Raw genomic sequence first — 20751 nt, 5'->3', positions numbered from 1 at the left:
ATTTTGGGGCATTCCGGTTCGGTGCGTAAATATTTATGATTGTTATGTCTTCGTGTTTAATTGTTCCTTTTATTAGTATATAGTGTCCTTCTTTGTCTCTTTTAACTGCTTTACATTTGAAGTCTAATTTGTTGGATATTAGTATAGCCACTCCTGCTCTTTTCTGGTTGTTATTTGCATGAAATATCTTTTCCCAACCTTTCACTTTCAACCTCTGTTTATCTTTGGGTCTAAGATGCGTTTCCTGTAGACAGCATATAGAGGATCCTGTTTTTTAATCCATTCTGCCAATCTATGTCTTTTGATTGGGGAATTCAGTCCATTGACATTTAGTGTTATTACTGTTTGGATAATATTTTCCTCTAACATTTTGCCTTTTGTATTATATATATCATATCTGATTTTCCTTCTTTCTACACTCTTCTCCATACCTCTCTCTTCTGTGTTTTTGTATCTGACTCTAGTGCTCCCTTTAGTATTTCTTGCAGAGCTGGTCTCTTGGTCACAAATTCTCTCAGTGACTTTTTGACTGAGAATGTTTTAATTTCTCCCTCATTTTTGAAGGATAATTTTGCTGGATATAGGAGTCTTGGTTGGCATTTTTTCTCTTTTAGTAATTTAAATATATCATCCCACTGTCTTCTAGCTTCCATGGTTTCTGCTGAGAAATCTACACATAGTCTTATTGGGTTTCCCTTGTATGTGATGGATTGTTTTTCTCCTGCTGCTTTCAAGATCCTCTCTTTCTCTTTGACCTCTGACATTCTAACTAGTAAGTGTCTTGGAGAACGCCTATTTCGGTCTAATCTCTTTGGGGTGCGCTGCACTTCTTGGATTTGTAATTTTAGGTCTTTCATAAGAGTTGGGAAATTTTCAGTGATAATTTCTTCCATTAGTTTTTCTCCTCCTTTTCCCTTCTCTTCTCCTTCTGGGACACCCACAACACGTATATTTGTGCGGTTCATATTGTCCTTGAGTTCCCTGATACCCTGTTCAAATTTTTCCATTCTTTTCCCGATAGTTTCTGTTTCTTTTTGGAATTCAGATGTTCCATCCTCCAAATCACTAATTCTATCTTCTGTCTCTTTAAATCTATCATTGTAGGTATCCATTGTTTTTTCCATCTTTTCTACTTTATCCTTCACTTCCATAAGTTCTGTGATTTATTTTTTCAGTTTTTCTATTTCTTCTTTATGTTCAGCCCATGTCCTCTTCATGTCCTCCCTCAATTTATCGATTTCATTTTTGAAGAGGTTTTCCATTTCTGTTCATATATTCAGCATTAGTTGTCTCAGCTCTTGTATCTCATTTGAACTATTGGTTTGTTCCTTTGACTGGGCCATATTCTCAATCTTCTGAGCGTGGACAGTTATCTTTTGCTGCTGGCGTCTGGGCATTTAGTCAGATTTCCCTGGGTGTCGGACCCAACAAGGTTTTAAGATTTTTCTGTGAAATCTCTGGGTTCTGTTTTTCTTATCCTGCCCAGTAGGTGGCGCTTGTGGCACACGTTTGTCTGCGGGTCTGACCAGTAAAAGGTGCTGTGGGGTCCTTTAACTTTGGAAAACTCTCGCCATCCGGGAGGTTCGCTAGCCGAAGCGGCTTGGAAGAGTGCCAGCCGGCCCGGGGTCCGAACGCAGGGAGGGTCGCTGGCTGCCTCAGCCCGGGAAAGCGCCCGTCCGAATTTCCTAGTCGGCCCGGGGCGCCAAGCTTGGCGGGAGGGCGCCAGCCGCAGCGGCCCGCCCAGGAGAGTGCACGTTCCCGGGGGTCACGGGTTTGGAAGGGCCCCCCCCGTCGCCGTTCTCCGCGGCCTGGGGATTTCCGATCCAAATCTCTCAGTTGGTCCAGGGGGCCGCGCGTGGTGTGGGCGCCAGCCGCCGCGGTTTGAGGGGACCGCCTGTCCAATTCTCCTAGCCGGCCCGGGGAGGGGGAAGGGAGTGACTCCGGCCGCTTGCCGCCCCGCCCGGTGAAGCCCGCGCCTCTCGGTGATCTCACCAGAGCGGGTTCTCTCAGCCAGCCAGCCGTTCCAGGATGGGGTACGCTGTCTTTTTTATCTCTGTCGTGGCTTTGGGATTTGTTCTGTATCGTTTCTACTCCCCTAGTAGCTGTCCTGGAGGAGAAACTAAGATCCGCGCGTCTTACTAAGCCGCCATCTTCTCCGGAAGTTGAGTTGAGATTTACAGAAGCAGAATGAAGGGGCCTAAGTCTTATTCCCAACCCAGCATCCTTTCCAGTATGGTGTATATTCCCGAATTTATTATATGTAATGATATAAACATGTATGTGTCATAATGTATATGACAAAAGAAGAGGTTTAAAGAAATATTTTATTTGTATCACTGTTTTAAGGGCTGCATGGTTACTTGAAAGCCTTTGAAGACTTACTTACTGGGGGAAAGGGAGGGAACGGGGATGAAGAAACTTTAATTTGTTTAACTAAGTGACAGCTGATGGAGGCCTAGATTAGAGTGGTAGCCATGGAAATAGCTATAAAGCAGATCAAGAGATGTTAAAGAAAATTGACATGACATTAGGATCATTAGAGGAAGAAGATGAGTTTTATATTTGTCCCTGATACAAACATAAAAACAAATAGTACCTTAGACTAGGAGTCACCAGACCTCTAATCTAATGCCATACAATTTTATTTTAAAAGTTTAAGAACATAACTCCAATATGTATATATTTATTATTTATGAATCTGTACTAATATTATGTACATTATGAAACATAAAATACATTTTTAAAGGATAAAAGTAACGTTTTTAGCAGCATAAGAATTTTTGAAAGCAGTATGATTGAATATGCTTATTTATTTTTGAAAATTTTTAACACTTTCATACAGTGATTCAAAGTCTGGATGTAAGTTCAGTTTATTTTAATGCATGGTTTTAATATCTGTCATAGGTGAAAAATATACCTTTGGTAGATCCAAATGGAAGAATTTTCTAAATTATAATACTCAATTTTGCCTTCTAATTATGCAGAAGGTATTGTTGAAATTTCAGTACTGAGTTTCTGTTGTTCCTGAGACCAAAAAGCATTTCCTTGAATACTAATCATTTTTTTAAAATCAATTCAAAACTCATTGAATGCTCATTATAAAAAGTTTTAAATAGGAAGTTTTTAAAAAATATATGAGCATTATAGGTGACACATTATTATTATTTGCATTAGCAGTCATGTAATGATGTGCTTCCAAACTTAATTTTAAATGATTTTTTCCATAAGGACTTTCTTTGGAAAGCAATAACTTTTTCATTTTTACATTGTGCCCTTTACTTTAAATGAGCAGATACAGAATTTTATTTTTCCTAAAAACATTAGGTAAATGCCCCTCAAAAACTTATCACAGAAAAGGATAGCAAGTTTGGGATAACTGCCTTTTTAAAAAGAAAAAATTTGTGATACTTTACATTTTACAACTCTTTGCAGAGCTTTGCCATAAGATAACCAGTGAAAATGTGATAATAAAAGTACCATGATCATTCTCATCTCATTTCAAAATATAGTAAAAAATTTACTGTATTTTAAAGGCTTTGTTTTTATAAAATTTACTACATCGAAGACCTTTTACATTTTTGCTTCTACTTGCTGCAGTAGCTTGCTTTTGAAAGAATTTGATGTGGTACAGCATGACTTTATTCTGAAATCTTGACACAGATTCCATAAACCCTATTTTAATTAAATAAATTATTTTATTACTGAGAATATATCTTCTCTGGAACACCTTTCCTTTCCTAGCTCTGAAGGAAAACAACCTATTGTTTTCCTCTATTTGTCCTCAACTATCTGTTAAGTAAGACATCAGTAGTTAAGATGACTGGTAGTGCAGGACCCTCTTATAAGTACCGGAAGAATGCAGTAGATTTGCAAAACTGCAAGAGAAAGAACTGTGTTTCTTATGAATTGAGGTAGCTAGTGGAGGCTTCTTGGGGAAAGTGGGACAGGCAAGATAGGATTCAAATAGATTTACAGGAAGTTCTAGGAGAAAGTGCATGACATGACAAAAGGCATAGGTGGGAAAATACAAGGTGAGTTTGAAAGACACGGAAGAGACCAGGCAGGCAAAAAGATTCATGATGTGCAGGAGGTGAACAAGGTCAGAATAGTTAGATAGGCGCTGATTACAGAGCTCTCTAATACCTGGTTGAGGCACTGAAACATTCATACTGTTGGAAGTTGCTGAAGGTTTCAGATCAACCTGTGTGAAATGGCCAGAAGAGCTTCACAGACACATATAGTGGCCTCCGTAAAATGGGAACCAGCTCAGGAAATAGACGTTTTTCCATCTGGTGCAGAACATTAAACCCACTCCACAGTGGGTCCTGAAAGAAGAGTGAGGGGTAGGGGGTTGTTTCCTTTCCACCTATGGAAAAGACATAAGGTTGGATGGCGAGTATCTGAGGGGATATATTTAGCACAAGGCAGTGGGTATCAATAATCCTTTACTGATGACTTAATAAAGGATTAAGATACAAGTCCAATTTTAAACATCATTTAAGTAAACATCCTAAAAGAATACTGTATGTATATACTCGAGGAGAGATTAGTTGTGAATTCTGAAGTGAAAGGGCTTCTTTATTCATTTTAGAGGCTTTTAAATTGAATAACATCCAAACAAAAACCATCATATTATTTAGGGAAGGAGAAACCAAGGCACTTTTTTGAACTATTTGTTCTCTTTTATGCTCTGCTGTTTAAAATAGCCCAGAATGAAATCTATTTCCCATAGCAGTGGTCTCCAAAATATGGTATATTTGATCCAAGAAGTGCACATGTAAAAAATACTAGCACTTCCATTTATAATCAGTTTTTATCTTAGAAAAATGAAGTTGATTTTTAATATGAGAACTGACAGGAGTACATGTATATAATTTATAATATAGACCCTTATTAGGAGTAGGGGAGGTGCAGTCAATAAAGTTACCCAAAGTTGCCTGTAGGGGTTGTTAAATATACAGATTACCAGGGCTTTCCCCTAAAAAGTCTGATTCAGTGGGTGTGAATTTGGACCCAGAAATTTAGTTTTTAATGAGAGGTCCATGTGTTCTTTATCTTCATCCAAGTTTAGGAAATAGACAGTAGACCTGCTTCACTGTATCCTGGCTCAGGCCTAAGTCCAGGACCAAGTTCACCAGTTCAGTTTGTGAACTATGTGATTGGTCCCTCACCTATACTTAGATAGCTAGAAAGATGGAATCTAGGCAGACCTAGGCCCACTAGTGATAAGAAAATACATATTTTTTCTTTGATTGGACCAAAAGTCATCTTACAGTAGTTGAATTTTAGGGCCAGCAATATGTATATTTAGAATAATTTTGGAGTTTATTTACCTTGAGGTTTGAAGTTGATGACCATTTTCAACAATGAAGGTATTGCCAATAGATGCTTAGTATGTGCCAGATATATTTAAAAAATCATGGCTGATCAATAACTTTATTCCTTATAGTTATGAATGCTATACCATTCTCACATGTGGATATTTAGAAATTAATTTTATGCTAAGGCATTGCGTGTCCTAAAATAAAATGTTTATTCAAAATGTTTAAAAAAACACTAGAATAATAGTGAACATTTATTGAGTGCTTACTATGTGCCTACCACTGTCTCAAGCACTTTCTAATAATATGGTATATTATTTTATCCTCACAACAATCCTATGAATTAGGTGTTGTTAGTTTTCATTTTCCAGAGGAGTTAACTGAAATAGCACAGAGAGGTTAAGTAACTTGCCCATTGTTTATAGAGTTTTTGTTTGCTTGCTTGGGAACCCCCTAATTAACTTTTAGAAGAAACTTCTTTTCGTAATGCTTTGGCTATTTTTTGACGTAATCATTCTTTATTCTGAAATTTGATTTCTTCTACCACCTTGTTCTTTTATAAAACAAATAGAACTTCCTTGTTTAGATTATGAATTCTGACAAGGAATACAAAGTGGCATATAGTAATCACTATTAGTAGTCTAAGCTGGGACATTCAAATGATGGAAGAATAAGAAAATTTAATGAAAGACTGTTTATTCCCCCACTTTGCATATGTAGTCCATTGATTCATTTGATAAGGAAAATGTTATAAAGATAATACTTTTTATCCTGAAGCTTTACTTTATAAATGCTATATATTTGTGATAGCTGAGGGATTTTTTAAGCACAGAGCGAAACTCTGGCAATTATTTGTATTTTGATATTCAGTTAACATTCACATTTTTAAGATTATCAATTTCAAAATCTAGTTTTTCCTTAAGATTTCAAGTTCAACTTATACAATTTGTGTTTACTTAAGAAATCTCTTCATATCTTCACTAGGCTATCAATGTACAATTATCTTTTATCTTTTAAAATTGTCAAATAAATTCCCTTAACATTTAAAAAATGAATACCTAACTCAAAAAAGTGAAATCCAAACAATTCTTGAATATCTAAATTTAATAAATCAGACTTATAAATTCAGGAAACCAAGTTCTCCTAAATATTAGATAACTGTTTACAAATCTGTTAACCTATTTCATACTATAATCACAACTCTAAGACAGCAGATTCTCTAAAAACACTTCAGACATCTTAAAAATAAACCAGAAGATGCATAGACCAATTATCACAACTGCCCAAGTTACCAATATATGTTTTTCTTAAACCTTATGCAAAGTGTTCATGTTATAGGTTAGATTTATCTTTTCAGCTTTTCATTTCTTCATTCCAAGACTACCTAGAATTATCATCTCTGTCCTTTTTCTACAACTAAGATTATACATTTGGGATCAGGGCAGGGGAGCTTGTGTCTACCTGCCAAGACCAGAATCTGTATACTGAGCAAGGAGTCACTGCACTCTTCTTCTTGTCAGGCTCTTGTCTGATGTAGTTAAAGGAACTTTATGAGCCTTTGTGTAAATTTAACTGAACATTTAAGTTTGTTTTTGCAACCTGGTTCTTTTCCTAGAAATGATGTATCCCTTAAGTTTTTTTTCCCCCTTAGGTTACACTTTATCCCTGATATGATGGGATTTTGTAAATCCAGTTATGTCCACACTGTGTAACCTTTGGCATTAAAGCCTATTTGTGTACTAATAGGGTTCTGACGCCCTACTTAGGTTACAATTGTAACCCGTTCTCTTTCATAACTTACTAGCTGCCTCACTGACCATCAGTCATTTTGTTGACAATGATGATCAAGTTTAGTTTTTAACCCCTTTAAATTCACAAAGCCAAAATGATTTTTCTCTCCTAGGAATGCCAGAATCACCTCCGCAGATATGGAAATGTGAATCTGGAACTGGTGACTCGAATCATTAGAGATGGTGGCCCATGGGAAGATCCAGTGTTGCAAGCTCTTCTTAAAGCCCAGCCAGCATCTCAGGAGATAGGTACTTCAGGAGATTCAAAATTAAAACCAGTATTTTTGAGAAGCAAATATAATTTCATTTTCTAACTAGAGCAGTAATAGTGATTTTTTAAAATTTTATTTTATAATACTGAATAATGGAGTAATGTACTTTCACATGAAGTGTGTTTAATTTGTTATACTAACTGGGCCGAAGAGTGATTTTTTGCTGTCAGATTAAGGACGTTTATTTCTAATTAATGGAAATTTAGAGTGTCAACACATATACTTTCCAGATGTTACATATTGGGAGTTTGATTTTGTTACTTCAATTATATTTTCCACATCTCTGAAATAGGACCATGTTTTTCTTTTTAAACAGAACAAAAAACCCTGCTTTTCATAAAAGCACATGAATTCTCCCTTAGATATGTGAGGGAATACTTCAATTTTGGTTACCACTGCTGCATATCCTACACTTAGTCCAGTGCCTGGTTCAGGGTAGGCACTTACTCTATCTGTTGAATGAATGAATGACCATAAGATGAATACATGAGTGAATGAGTAACTAATTGAATGAATAAATACATTTTAATTCCATTTAATCTAGAACAGTATTTTCAAACTTCATTCATTAATAGAAGTTTCAACCTCCATACTTTGATATTATGTACTGTCAAACCCAGATCTATAGTAGCCTCTAGGGGGTCAAAATTTCCTTTTGCTTGGAGGAGGCTCCGCCAACTGCTTCTAGGCAGTTCTTTTTAAAAATGTTTCCCATATTATTCCCGAGTCCCAGAACAACTTAGAACTACCAAAACTTAAAAGGTAAAGCTCAGTAGTAGTGGATGATCACCAAAATGTGGAGAACATTTGAAAGCGCAGGGAGAGCTTACATACAGTTGTGAGACAGTCAGAGGGAAAAGTTAAGACCTCCCAGTCCTACAACCACTTATACCTTGGTCTGATGAGAGAGACACTTGACACCAAAGAGAGTGGTTTGTAGGTGAGGATCTTTTTATTTGTCCACAGGTGAACTGTGAGTAGATGTGAGTGGAGAAGGGCTGTGATTCTGGGCTTCAGAGCAAGCAGGCACCAGATACAAGTTTGGAGGACTATACCATAAATGAAACAAGGTGAAGAAAGAAATAGGACCAGAAGTAGTGCAAAGAGTTGGGACAAGACTAGAAGAAGGCTGAGAGACATGGCAGTTGTATGGAGTATCCAGAGGACATAAGGGAGGCTGGGTCTCTAAAAGGGATTAAGAAGGTAAAAAGGGAAGAACCTGGAACTGAGGCAGTAGAGTTGAATTACTGAGGAAAATTATAAAGAGCCAGATATATGGAGGCAAAGATGACAGACTGTAATAAGCCATCAGGATACTGGGAAAATGGCCATTTGGCAGCACAAAGGGATAGGAGCTACACTAAGATACACTCAAAAGAAGTGAGGATAGGCGAGAAGAAAAGCTTGGGCTTTTGGGGGACCTTTTAGCTTCTTAAGTAAGAGTTAGAACAAATTTGTTAAAGTGGGTTGGCCTGAGGCTGGTGGCCCATTAGGCTAAAAATCATATTAAAATAAAAAATACTCCTTTCATATTTACATTTGCATAGTTCACTTTGGAAAATCTAGAGCCTCATTAATATGGGTGACTAGTTAGTGATAATTAGGATAAAACCAGGCTGAAGTTTATCTATAGCAAATATATAAAGCAGTGTTTGCTTATCATATAATACAAACAGAATTGCTAGGCAAATGTTTAATCCCAAATAAAATATCACTTATAAACATTTTAGAAGCTACTTAATAAACATATACAAGTAATTAATAAAACTGTTGGATTCAAAATCATAAAATACAGATTCCATTCATGCTCTGCCACTTACTAATTCTGTGTCCTTGGGCAAGTCATTTGACCTCTCTGAGACAGTTTTTTGATCCATAAAATAAGTATTATAATACCTGTCATAAGGTTGTTGTTAGGTCTAAATAAACTTATGTAAAGATGTTTATATATTTTTAAACTGGTAAAAATAAGTATTAATTAGTAATAATTCTTAATGCTATATGAGCATATGAAGCAGTCCTATTTGGTACTGTTTAAACTTAATTTTCTTCTGAAGAATAATAAAATATATTTCTTTTGTGATTCAACTTTTCATTAATTCTGATATACTTTCTTTATAATCTGAATTTAAGTGGTTTAATATGACAAATTAGGATTCAGTCTTTTAATCTTACAGTAATGAAAATACTCGGCAGTAAGACAAACTATACAATTTTAGACTAGAAAGGAATTTCAGACCCCATGTTATTTAAAACATTTTAACATACTAGTGAAAGGAAGTAGAAGAAAAATTCAGCTTTTAAAACATTTTATTATTTTTGACTTAGACTTTTTATAATAAGAAATAAAATATTTCTTGAGCACTTTTTTGATGTAGTTTTTATTTTCTTTTTCCAACCATATAACAGAATATTCTTTTCAAAAAACTCTTACTAAGGAAAATTTTATTTAATTATTATAATTAGCTAATCTAATCTGATACCATATAAATGATAAAGTTCCAAACAGCAAAGTTTGAGGGGATCTTTTCTTGAGAGTAATATAGTCTGTTTTCTTTTTAATATAGTGAACAAATATTTAAGTTCTGAAAATCCACTATTCTTTGAACTGCGTGCCAGATACCTAATTGCATGTGAACGCATACCAGAAGCAATGGCTCTCATTAAGTCTTGTATAAATCACCCAGAAATCAGTAAAGATTTATACTTCTATCAAGCACTCTTCACATGTCTGTTTATGTCACCTGTAGAAGATCAACTATTCCGGGAGGTATTGTTTGAGACTGTTTTTACCTAATACCATTTTAACCTCACATGAAAGAAAATATCATTCATTCTTGCTCTTAAATTCCTTTTACAATATTCTTGTAAGTTTTAAGATTACATTACCATCTAGGTTTTTTCTTTTGGGGGCTATTCTTTAAATTCTTGTTGAATTAGACATAAACTAATTTAACAAATGAAGAAATTAAATTGTACCCTTAACATTTGTTGTTGAGCTTTTGGTGTGACTGAGAAATCAGATAAAAACTTGAGATTTTTGCCTTTTAAATAAAGTGCTAAGAAATTAAATGCTCATGTTTGTTATTCTGAATTTTTTTTTTAAGATGGAAGAATTAATCTTTTCTTGATATGGCCATCTCCCCTACTTACCTACAGGCTGGGGACATTAAATGAGATTAAAAGGAGTCAGTATGAACTATAGGTGCTATACTGTGAAACTATGAAAATATGTCTATACAATTCATTGTTTTTGTAAACAAACCAGAAATCTAATTACTTCCTTCTGAGGGTCTGTTCTAAACATTTATTGCGACTAGCTTTTTCTGATTTTTCTTTTCCTTTTATAGTATTTATTGCAAACTGATTGTAAGAGTGGAATTGATATCATCTGTAACACTGAAAAAGAAGGCAAGACTATGTTAGCTTTGCAACTCTGTGAATCCTTTCTTATTCCACAGCTCCAGAATGGGGATATGTACTGTATCTGGTAAGTGTTCTTAATACAAAAATTGAGGTGGTATGATGGGCAACCAGAAGAATTGATTAGCAGAGTGTGAACTTTAAATATTTTTTAAAATTTATACAAAACAATAGTCACTATATATATATATATATATATTTTTTTTTAACTGTGCAAGGAACAATAGTAGGTTCTAGAAGCTAGAAATACTAAAAGGAAAATGATCATGTACCATCTGACTAGTATACATGTTTAAGGTGTGCGTATTATAAAGAAACAACTGTTTGAAATTAATTTTTTTTAATTTAGAGTGTTAATTCTTTAAAATATTTTTAAAAATAAGATAATTGTTGGTAGGATATATGAAGCAGCAGGTTTATAAGCAACCATGTAATTTAGAAAGTGGTATGAGAAAGTTTTAAATATCTACCCTTCAGGTGCTGTTAGGTAAAATTATGAGCAACACACATAATTACACAACACCTATCACTGACATTCCATTAATTCTTTTTTTTTGGCTTAAACAGAAAACATTTATTGTCTCATAGTTCTTTTTTTTAAATTTATTTTACATATTAAACATACCAACATACAAACACAAACATTCTTATGATATGATCATTCCATCCTACATATATAATCAGTAATTCACAATATCATCACACAGTTGTATATTTATCATCATGATCATTTCTTAGAACATCTGCATCAATTCAGAAAAAGAAAACAGAAAAAAATTCATATGTACCATACCCTTTACCCTTCCCTTTCATTGATCACTAGCATTTCAATCTACTAAATTTAACATTTGTTCCCCCTATTTATATATTTTTAATCCATATGTTTTCTCGTCTGTCAATAAGGTAAATGAGGGGCATCAGACACAAGGTTTTCACAATCACACAGTCACACTGCGAAAGCTATATCATTATACAGTCATCTTCAAGAAACATGGCTATTGGAGCACAGCTCTACATTTTCAGGCAGTTTCCTCCAGCCTCTCCATTACACCTTAACTAAAAAAGGGTGATACCTATTTAATGTGTAAGAATAACCTCCGGGATAATCTCCTGACTCTGTGTAGAATTTCTCAGCCATTGACACTTAAATTTGTCTCATTTTGCTCTTGCCCGTTTTGGTCGAGAAGGTTTTCTCAATCCCTTGATGCTGAGTCCCAGCTCATTCTAGGATTTCTGTCCCAGGTTGCCAGGAAGGTCCACACCCCTAAGAGTCATGTCCCATGTAGAGAGGGGGTAGGGCAGCAAGTTTGCTTGTTGTGTTGAGAGAGGCCACATCTTAGCAACAAAAGAGGTTCTCTTGGGGTAACTCTTAGGCCTAATTTTAAGTAGGCTTAGCCTATCCTTTGCAGGGCTGAGTTTCATATGAACAAATCCCAAGATTGGGGGGTCAACCTATTGCTTTGGTTGTCCCTGTTGCTTGTGAGGAAACCAGGAATTCTCCACTTGGGGAAGTTGAATTTTCCCCCTTTCACACCATTCCCTCAAGGGGACTTTCCATGCAAATACTTTTTTACTCACTGTTCAAATCACTCTTGGATTTATTGAGGCATCACTCTGGACAAACCTATAAAATCTCATGCCCTACTCAAGGTTCCATGTACTTACGGTGTTCAATTAAGTTGTGCACATAAGTTATATTAGGAAATGCACTTGTCAAAATATAAATTTTGTACCAAATAAACATTTTTTTCTTTAGTTCACATATAAGTTAAAGTTTTGAAATATTAATTACAATCTATTTTCAACACTCTACAGTATTGACATTCCTTTGTTCTTCCTCATGCAAAAACATTTTAAATTTGTACATTTAGTCACTATCATTATATAATCTAGGCATGCCTAGATTATACATTTCAGTCTTTATTGTCTGTCTTCTCCATTAATTCTTAAGGATTAAGTCTTAAGGGAAAACTGGGTTTTAATTGACAACCATAATCTGAAATAATAATGGGCTATAAACATTTTTTTATCAGTGCTTTTTTTGTTTTTTTGTTTTTTTTTACATGGGCAGGCACTGGGAATCGAACCCGGGTCCTCGGGCATGGCAGGCAAGCGTTCTTGCCTGCTGAACCACCGTGACCCACTCTATCAATGCTTTTGAATTTTAAAGTGATATTGAAAATAATAGCCTCATACTTGGAAGGAAGATTTAAAGATAAATTCATTCATTATTCTTGTTTCATAGATTAAAATCTTCAGATTCAGAGTCAAATTATTAGTAGAGTAGGGTCTAGAAAAAAATAAACTTGTCTTCTAAGGTAGTATAGTTTAAGTTAGATAATGCTACATTTTATTCAAAAGCACACCCACCACTGATATTGGAATTACAACTGGAGGAGGGATTTAGGAAGTGATAGTACAGCTTACACTTTAAATAGTTCTCAAAGTATTAGCATTTTTTAATACTGCAGTTTTCCTGAAAGGGATTATAGTGTGGCATTATAGTAGATCTTTTCCTACAGATAGAGAAATGTTTTCTGCCCCTTTGCTATATATTACAGCACTTAAACAGAGCATGTTTAGTTTTTTTCATTTTTATATACTTATAAGTAAACTGGAATTGGTAGAAAATAAAACTACACAAGAAAATGTATTTTATTCTTACTCTCTTTTCTTTGCCAGACAATTTCTGCTCTTTAGAGGGGAACCTTAAAAATAGAATAGTGCCTATGTTCCTGCTCCAGGCCACAGCCATCTTCTATGAATAGAAACTAGGTGTGTTATTCTAGCTGCCTGTCCAGGAAGGAGCCCTTAACCTGTTTTTTTCCTATCCTTTTTGAGTATGCTGGTTCTTTTGGCCTGCTCTCTTATTCTTCTTTCTTTCTTCTATATTTATATGTCCTTGAGTCCTTTTTCTTCTAAAAGCTGATATTCACCATAACTTGAAGAGCAGAATTATTTTCTTCTTTTCAAAGGTCTTTGGTCTCTGTTCCATCATGGGTCTTTCCCTATGAGCCAGTGGTCATTCATCATCCTTCTCTGGCAACAGAACCTTTTCCCACAAGTAGGGTTTTGCTTTTCATTTCAAATCAGTGGGGCAAGCTCCTAACCCCATTTCTCTTTCACCATTACTGCTACTAAAAATAATAATAATAGTAATAGCAATTGCTAATATTTTCTGAATTCCTTTATTCTGTGTTTTATACATGCATTATTTCATTTACTCCAACAATATATAGGGAGTAGATGGGCTATATTATGCCCAGGTCCTTCAACTGATAAATGGTGGAGGCCAGGGTTAAAACCCAGGCAGCCTGCACAGCCTCTGCTATTAAACATTACTTACTATAAATGGTTCAGGTTTGAAAAAACCTTGGTTGTACAGATCATAGTAGACTCTTTTACAATCTATTCACAACGATTGGATAACTCTAGAGACCTTTCTTAGCTACCTGGGAAAACATGTTTGTACACTAGATATGAACTGTGTTGTTTTCTAAAAGACCCTGTTTGACTAAAAGAGAATGTAAAATTCGTTAAGCCTGCCTGTGGTGGTCTGAAGCTGTATGTACCTCAGAAAAACATATTCTTAAATCTTATCCATTCCTATGGATATAAACCCAGTGTAAGTAGGATGTTCTGATGAGGCTACTTTAGTTAAGGTGTGAAACACCTCATCAAGGTGGGTCTTAATTCTGTTACTGTTAGTCCTTTATAAAAGAATGAAATTCAGACATGAGAGAAAGAAAGCCATAGGAGGCAAGAAGCTGAAACGAGAAGAGAAGGGAGAGACCAGTAGGTGCTGCCATGTGGCTTGCCATGTGACAGAAAAACCAAGGATCACCAGCAGCCAGTCTTCAGGAAGAAAACATCGCCTTGATGATGCTTTGATATGGACATTTTTCTGTCCTCAAAACCATGAGCAAATATATTCCCACTGTTTAACCCCAACCCGTTTGACAGTATTGGTTTTGAACAGTCTAGAAAACTGAAACAGGTTTTGGTATCAGGAGAGTGACTGCTACTATTGCAAATACCAAAAATGTTGAAATAGCTTTGGATTTGGGGAATGGTTAGAGGGTGGAAGAATTGTGAAGCACTTGAAAGAAAAGGCTTACAATGCTCTGACAAGACTGTAGAAAATTCTGAGTTTCTGGAAACTGAGACCCCAGAGAATAGTACTCCATCTAAGGGCTTAATTGAATTTGGAACCAGTCAGCCGTTTCAGTAGAAGTCAGGACTGGAGATACAGTTACCCAGGAAGGATCTGTGGAAAGTCCCACTGTCTGACAGTTTGGAGCCCCTGTGTACTATGTGCAAAACTTAGAAGTGTTTTGCAAGATCTATATGAACAGATCCACTGTCAGTCTGGAATAAAAGGTAAAAAAAAGGTACAGATTGAAGGAAAAATCACTTCAAGGGCAGAATCATGGAGGCTGCAGTCTGAACCAATGACATCTCGGACCAAAAGAATGGTCCATCCATATGTGTGAAAAGGGTGAGTCTTTCTGGGTGCCTAGAAGGGTGGGCTCCCTACACCCCATTGTTCTGGAAGAATGCTGCCATCCCAGTGTTCTAAGGGGGTGGAGCTTTTGCCATGGGGGTTGTGGAGAGTCTGGCTGCCACTCTAATGCTTGGAGAGGGTGGAGCCTTCAGCCCAGTGTTCCTGTAGAGTATGGCCACTATGTATGTAGGGTGGAAGGGGTGGGGCTGCCACTTCATTAGACTTAGAGGACAAAATGTAATTCCATTATATGACTCTTAGGGCTTGAAATAATGGAATTTGCCCTGCAGGGTTTCAGAATTGTTTGAAACCTATAACTTGTTTTTCTCCATTTTCTCTCTATGGGAATGGAAATGTTTATCTTATGTCTATCCCTCCATTGTATATTGGAAGCAGTAACTTGTTCTTTAGATTTCATGGGTCCACAGAGGGAAATTGTGTCTCAGGAGAGACTTTGATGAGACTTTGTATTAAGCATAGTTTCTGAAATGACTTAAGGCTTTTGGGATATTGTGATGGAATGAATGTATTTTGAATGTAGAAAGAATGTATCTTTTCTGGGGTCCATACGGTAGAGTGTGGTGGTTTGAAGATGAATGTACCCCAGAAAAACATGTTCTTAAATGTAATTCATTCCTATGTTAGTAGGATCTACTGTTGAGGCTACTTCAGTTAAGGTGTGAACCACGTCATTCATGATGGTTCTTAATTCTATTACTAGAGTCTTTTATAAGAGAATGAAATTCTAACATGAGTGAGTTAAGCCACAGTAGGCAAGAAGCTGAACCCAGAACAGAAGGGACAGACTAGCAAATGCTGCCATGTGGCTTGACATTTGACAGAGGAGTCAACCATCACCAGCAACCTGTCTTCAGGAAATAAGCATCACCTTAATGATGCCTTGATTTCAACACTTTTCTGTCCTCAAAACCATGAGCAAAATATTCCCATTGTTTAACACAACCCATTTCATGGTATTAGCCTTGAGCAGCTTAGGAAACACTAAACACTGCCTTCTTCTCAAAAAAGACTTTCATTGATTTTCAGTGTTTTGTTTTAACCTGCCAAACCCAGTTAGTAAAACATGAGAGGCCACTTTGTAAATTCAACTTGAAATGAAACTTCTTAACCATACCCTAAGATTTCCCCTTTTCCTATTACAAAACTGAAATCCATATTGGTAGCCCTCTCCTGGCAAACTTACTAGGTTTTTGGATATACATTTTGTTTACTGAATTTTCCCTTGACTTAATAGAGACAAAGGGAAAAATAAGTTTTCTGTGCCCAAAATAAAAAAAATAAAAAAAATAAATCATACTGTATCCAAAGAATGTTTATAAAGCATCTCAAATTAATTTTTGCCGGGATATGGATAAATAAAAAAATAAATTAGTTATAGGAATGGGGGACAAGGGATATAAAAAAATTGGGGTAGATTGCAATACTAGTGGTCATTGATGGGGAGGTAAGGGGTATAGGATATATGGTTTTACTCTTTCTTTTTCTTTTTCTGGAGTGATGCAAATGTTCTAAAAGTAATCATGGTGATGAATACACAACTATGTGATGATATTGTGAAGCATTGATTGTATACTTTGGATGGATTGTATGTGCATAAAGAGCACAATAAAAGTATTAAGAAAAATAATTTTGGAACAAACTGGAGAATAAATAAATTTCTAGTATTTTAAAAAATCTTTTATTTAAAAATTTTTTTTTCTAGCACAATTTATTTGCATACCATACAGTCCATCTAAAGTGTACAATCAGTGGTTCTTAGTATATTCTAGTTCTTCAGCTGTTATTGATTTCCAGCTTCATTCCATTATGATTAGAAAAAGTGCTTTGTTTAATTTCAGTCTTTTAAAATTTGTTAAGCTCTGTTTTGGGTCAGCATGTGGTCTGTCCTAAAGAATGATCCATGGGCACTTGAGAAGAATGTATATCCTGTTTTGTGGTTCAATGTTCTACATATGTCTGTTAGTTCTAGTTCATTTATCATATTATTTGGGTTCTCTGTTTCCCTATTGATTCTCTGTGCAGATGTTCTATCTGTTGATAAGAGTGGTGTGTTGAGTCACTCATTGTTACTGTAGGGATGTCTATTACTCCTTTCACTTTTGCCAGTATTTGTCTCATATACTTTGGGGCACCTTGTTTATGTGCATAGATATTTATTATTGTTACTTCTTCTTGGTGAATTGTTCCTTTTATTAATATATAATATCCTTCTTATTCTCTTCTAACAGTTTTGCATTTCAGGTCTGTTTTGTCTGATATTAGTGTTGTTACCCCAGTATTTTTATTTTTTTGGTTACTGCTTGCATAGAATATCTTTTTCCAGTCTTTCACTTTCAACCTGTTTATCTTAGGGACTAAAAATGAGTCTCCTGTAAAGTGCATATAGATGAACCATATATTTTTTTTTTACCCATTCTGCCAATCTGTGTCATTTGATTGAGGTGGTTAACCCATTAACATATTATTACTGTAAAGGCAGTACTTTCTACAGCCATTTTATCCTTTGGGTTTTATTTGCCATATCTTATTTTTCTTTTTATCCTTTCAGTTACTCTTACTAATAATCTTCATTTCTGTACTCTCCTCCAGGCCTCTCCTGTCTTTTCAGCATGCGGAACTCCCTTTAGTATTTCTTACAGGACAGGTCTCTTGTTAATGAACTCTCTCAGTTTTTTTATCTGTGAATATTTTAAACTCCTCTTCATTTTTGAAGGACAGCTTTGCTGGATAAAGTAATCTTGGCTTGCAATTTTTCTCTTTCAGTATTTTTAAATATATTGTACCATTGCCTTCTTGTCTCCATCATTTCTCATGAGAAATTGACACTTGGTCTCATTTGGCTTCCCTTGTATGTGGTGAAACTTGCTTTTTTCAGAAGTTTCTCTTTATCTTAGGTATTTGACAATCTGATTTGTTTGTGTCTTGGAGTGGGTCTATTTGGATTTATTCTGTTTGGAATCCACTATGCTTCTTGGATCTGCATATTAATGTCTTTATTATAAGAGCTGGCAACTTTTCAGCTGTTATTTCCTCAGATATTCTGTCTGTACTTTTTCTCTCTTCTTCTCTTTCTGGGACATCTGTGACACAGATATTTGGGGGCTTCATATTATCAATCATTTCCCTGAGATACCATTCAAATCTTTAGTGTTTGCTTTATCTGTTTTGTCTGTTTGAATTCAGATGCTTTATCTTCTAGCTAGCTAATCCTTTTTCCTGCCTCTTCAAAGCTGCTGTTGTGTCTTTAATGTATTTTTAATTTCATCTATTGTGTCCTTCATCCCCATAAGACCTGATATTTTTATTTGTATGCTTTCACATTCTTTATATCACCCAATGTTAATATCCTTTACCTCTTTAGCCATCTCCTTGCATTGATTTAGGAGATCTGTTTGAACATCTTTGATTAGTTCCAAATTCGGTATATCCTCTGATTTTTAAATTTGTTCCTTTGTCTGGGTCATATTATTTTTGAGTCTTAGTTTAGCTCATGATTTTTTGCTGGTATCTGGGCATCTTATTATATGGATTTATACTAAAGGTTGGTTTCTCTCTTGTCTTGGATTTTGTTGTTGATTGGGTTTATGTTAAAGCTCTTCTTTGACAGTTGTTTCATCAGTATTTCCCATCCAAAACCGGGCCAAATCATGGAGGGGGCACAGACCAGATCTAAAGTACCCTGGAAGAGGTCAGAAAAGACTTCAAAAAGTATTTTTTTCCCCTTCTACATCACTAAGCTGCACTTTCTCACCTGCCCAGCACAGTGTTCTTTGGCAACCTTTTACCCTGAGCCCTATAATTATGACCCTATGCCATTTTGGCCTCTGACGTGGTAAAAAACAATAGTCCCCACTGGCGTCTGACAAGGAAGGCCTAGAACTGTAGGATCCCACAGTCTGTATTTGGCAGCCAATATCTGACTCAGTATTGACCTGTATCTCCCTCTGAACTTTGGCCACAGGACTCCCGTTGCTGTCCAGCCTCCAGCAGCCCTCCAGGCAGGGATCCAACCACCTGTTGTTGCTTCTCTTGAGGGTAGGGGATGGGCACCAGGAGCTGCAGATGGAATTATTCAGAGTCTCTGACCACTGATTCTCAGTCTCTTCATCCTACACTTCCCTGGATATTATACAGAACTGTCCTGGTCTCTGGAGCCCTGAACAGTTGATTGGAGAGTTTCTGTTGTCTGCTGGCTGCTTTGGGGAGAGTTGTAGGTTTTGCAGCTTCCTCCCTATGCCTCCATTTTCCTGGAAATTTCCTGTTATTTTAAATAATTGTTTGCATAATATTAAGTGAACATCTCTCCCATGACTTCCAACTAGCATTTTCTTTCTTGAAGCCTATTGAAGAGTTATGCCATGTCTTAAACACAGCTCACCTGTTCCCTTCTTCTATCCACATTCCTTTGTTTGTATAATACCTTTTATTTAGAATGTTTACCACCATCTTTTATGTTATTTCATGTCTACAGTTTCTCTTGAGATATTCTCAAAACTCATTTCCTCAAGAGGCTTCCTCTACTTACTTTCAGCATTTAGGAGGATACTAGTGACTATTAAAATACCCAGTATATACCAGATATTTCACATAGGTGCTTTCACTTATCTTTTCACTGTTAAGATGTTGCATAAGAATAATCCCCACTTTACTTATAAAAAAAAACAGGATAAAAGAGATAAAAGTCAAATAGCTAGTATAAAATGGAATTTGGAGTTTATACTAGCCAGTTTGCAAGCAACAGCATCCTGTGTCTAACTAGTTTAGAAAAAAAGGTAGAATCATTTGTAGGGATACTGGGGTATCACATGAATTACAGGAAGGACAGGGGCTTCCAAAATAACTGCTAGTAGTGATACTGAGGGTGTTAAGAGTGTTTTCAAAATCACTGTTTCTTTTTTTAGCCAGTTGGCTTCAATATCTTTCTGCTGCAGACTAGCAGTAACACCAACAATCCCAAACTTCACAGATTAGAGTTGAGAATATTTTAAGGATTCTGACAAGCCTGGCTGGGGACAGTTTCCCAATCCAGTGAATGTCCTGCAAAGGGTAGAGAGGAGGATGGGGGAGTCACATAGGAGACATGACCCTGTGAATCTGGCTGTTCAGAGAGAAGGGTAGCTGGCTCACTGTGAGCTGGGGAGTGCCTCTCCAATTTAGGTTCCTCTGATTCCCAACCCCATGTTCTTGCTACCACCTCCACTTTACAGTAATTTCATGGAGGGGATTTATAGTGTATAAATAGTTGGGAAAACAGGACCTGCGCCATTATAAGCAAGGCATTAGTTTACGTCAGGCATGAAATCAATGAGATCTATTCTGAAGTATCACTTTAGGGTATTCATGTAAGGCTTTAATGAAGAAGAGGTACTTGATATGGACTTCAAAAGACTTTCCAAGCAGAGGGATCTAAACAGAAGTGA

At 36.0% G+C, this 20751-nt stretch overlaps 1 protein-coding gene and 1 long non-coding RNA gene across 5 annotated transcripts in view; one reads left to right on the top strand and one right to left on the bottom strand.

Annotated features, from left to right (window-relative positions):
* The window catches only part of LOC143648512 (uncharacterized), a 45804-nt gene that overhangs the window by 8491 nt on the left and 16562 nt on the right, over positions 1–20751 (bottom strand). The window lies entirely within an intron of this gene.
* The window catches only part of ZNF654 (zinc finger protein 654), a 96480-nt gene that overhangs the window by 65284 nt on the left and 10445 nt on the right, over positions 1–20751 (top strand). For 2 of the 4 annotated variants that reach the window (XM_077118686.1, XM_077118685.1), the window contains exons 4-6: positions 7225–7360; positions 9951–10153; positions 10734–10873. In XM_077118686.1, the coding sequence (XP_076974801.1) occupies positions 7225–7360; positions 9951–10153; positions 10734–10873 (479 nt within the window). Of the gene's footprint in view, positions 1–7224; positions 7361–7383; positions 8454–9950; positions 10154–10733; positions 10874–20751 lie in introns of those variants that run through there. The other 2 variants (XM_077118688.1, XM_077118689.1) reach the window with 2 other exon arrangements.

Source organism: Tamandua tetradactyla, chromosome 10 (assembly GCF_023851605.1).
Source record: "Tamandua tetradactyla isolate mTamTet1 chromosome 10, mTamTet1.pri, whole genome shotgun sequence".
Lineage (NCBI taxonomy): Eukaryota > Metazoa > Chordata > Mammalia > Pilosa > Myrmecophagidae > Tamandua > Tamandua tetradactyla.
Note: the sequence above shows the minus strand (reverse complement) of the source record. Positions and strands in the feature narration are given on the sequence as shown.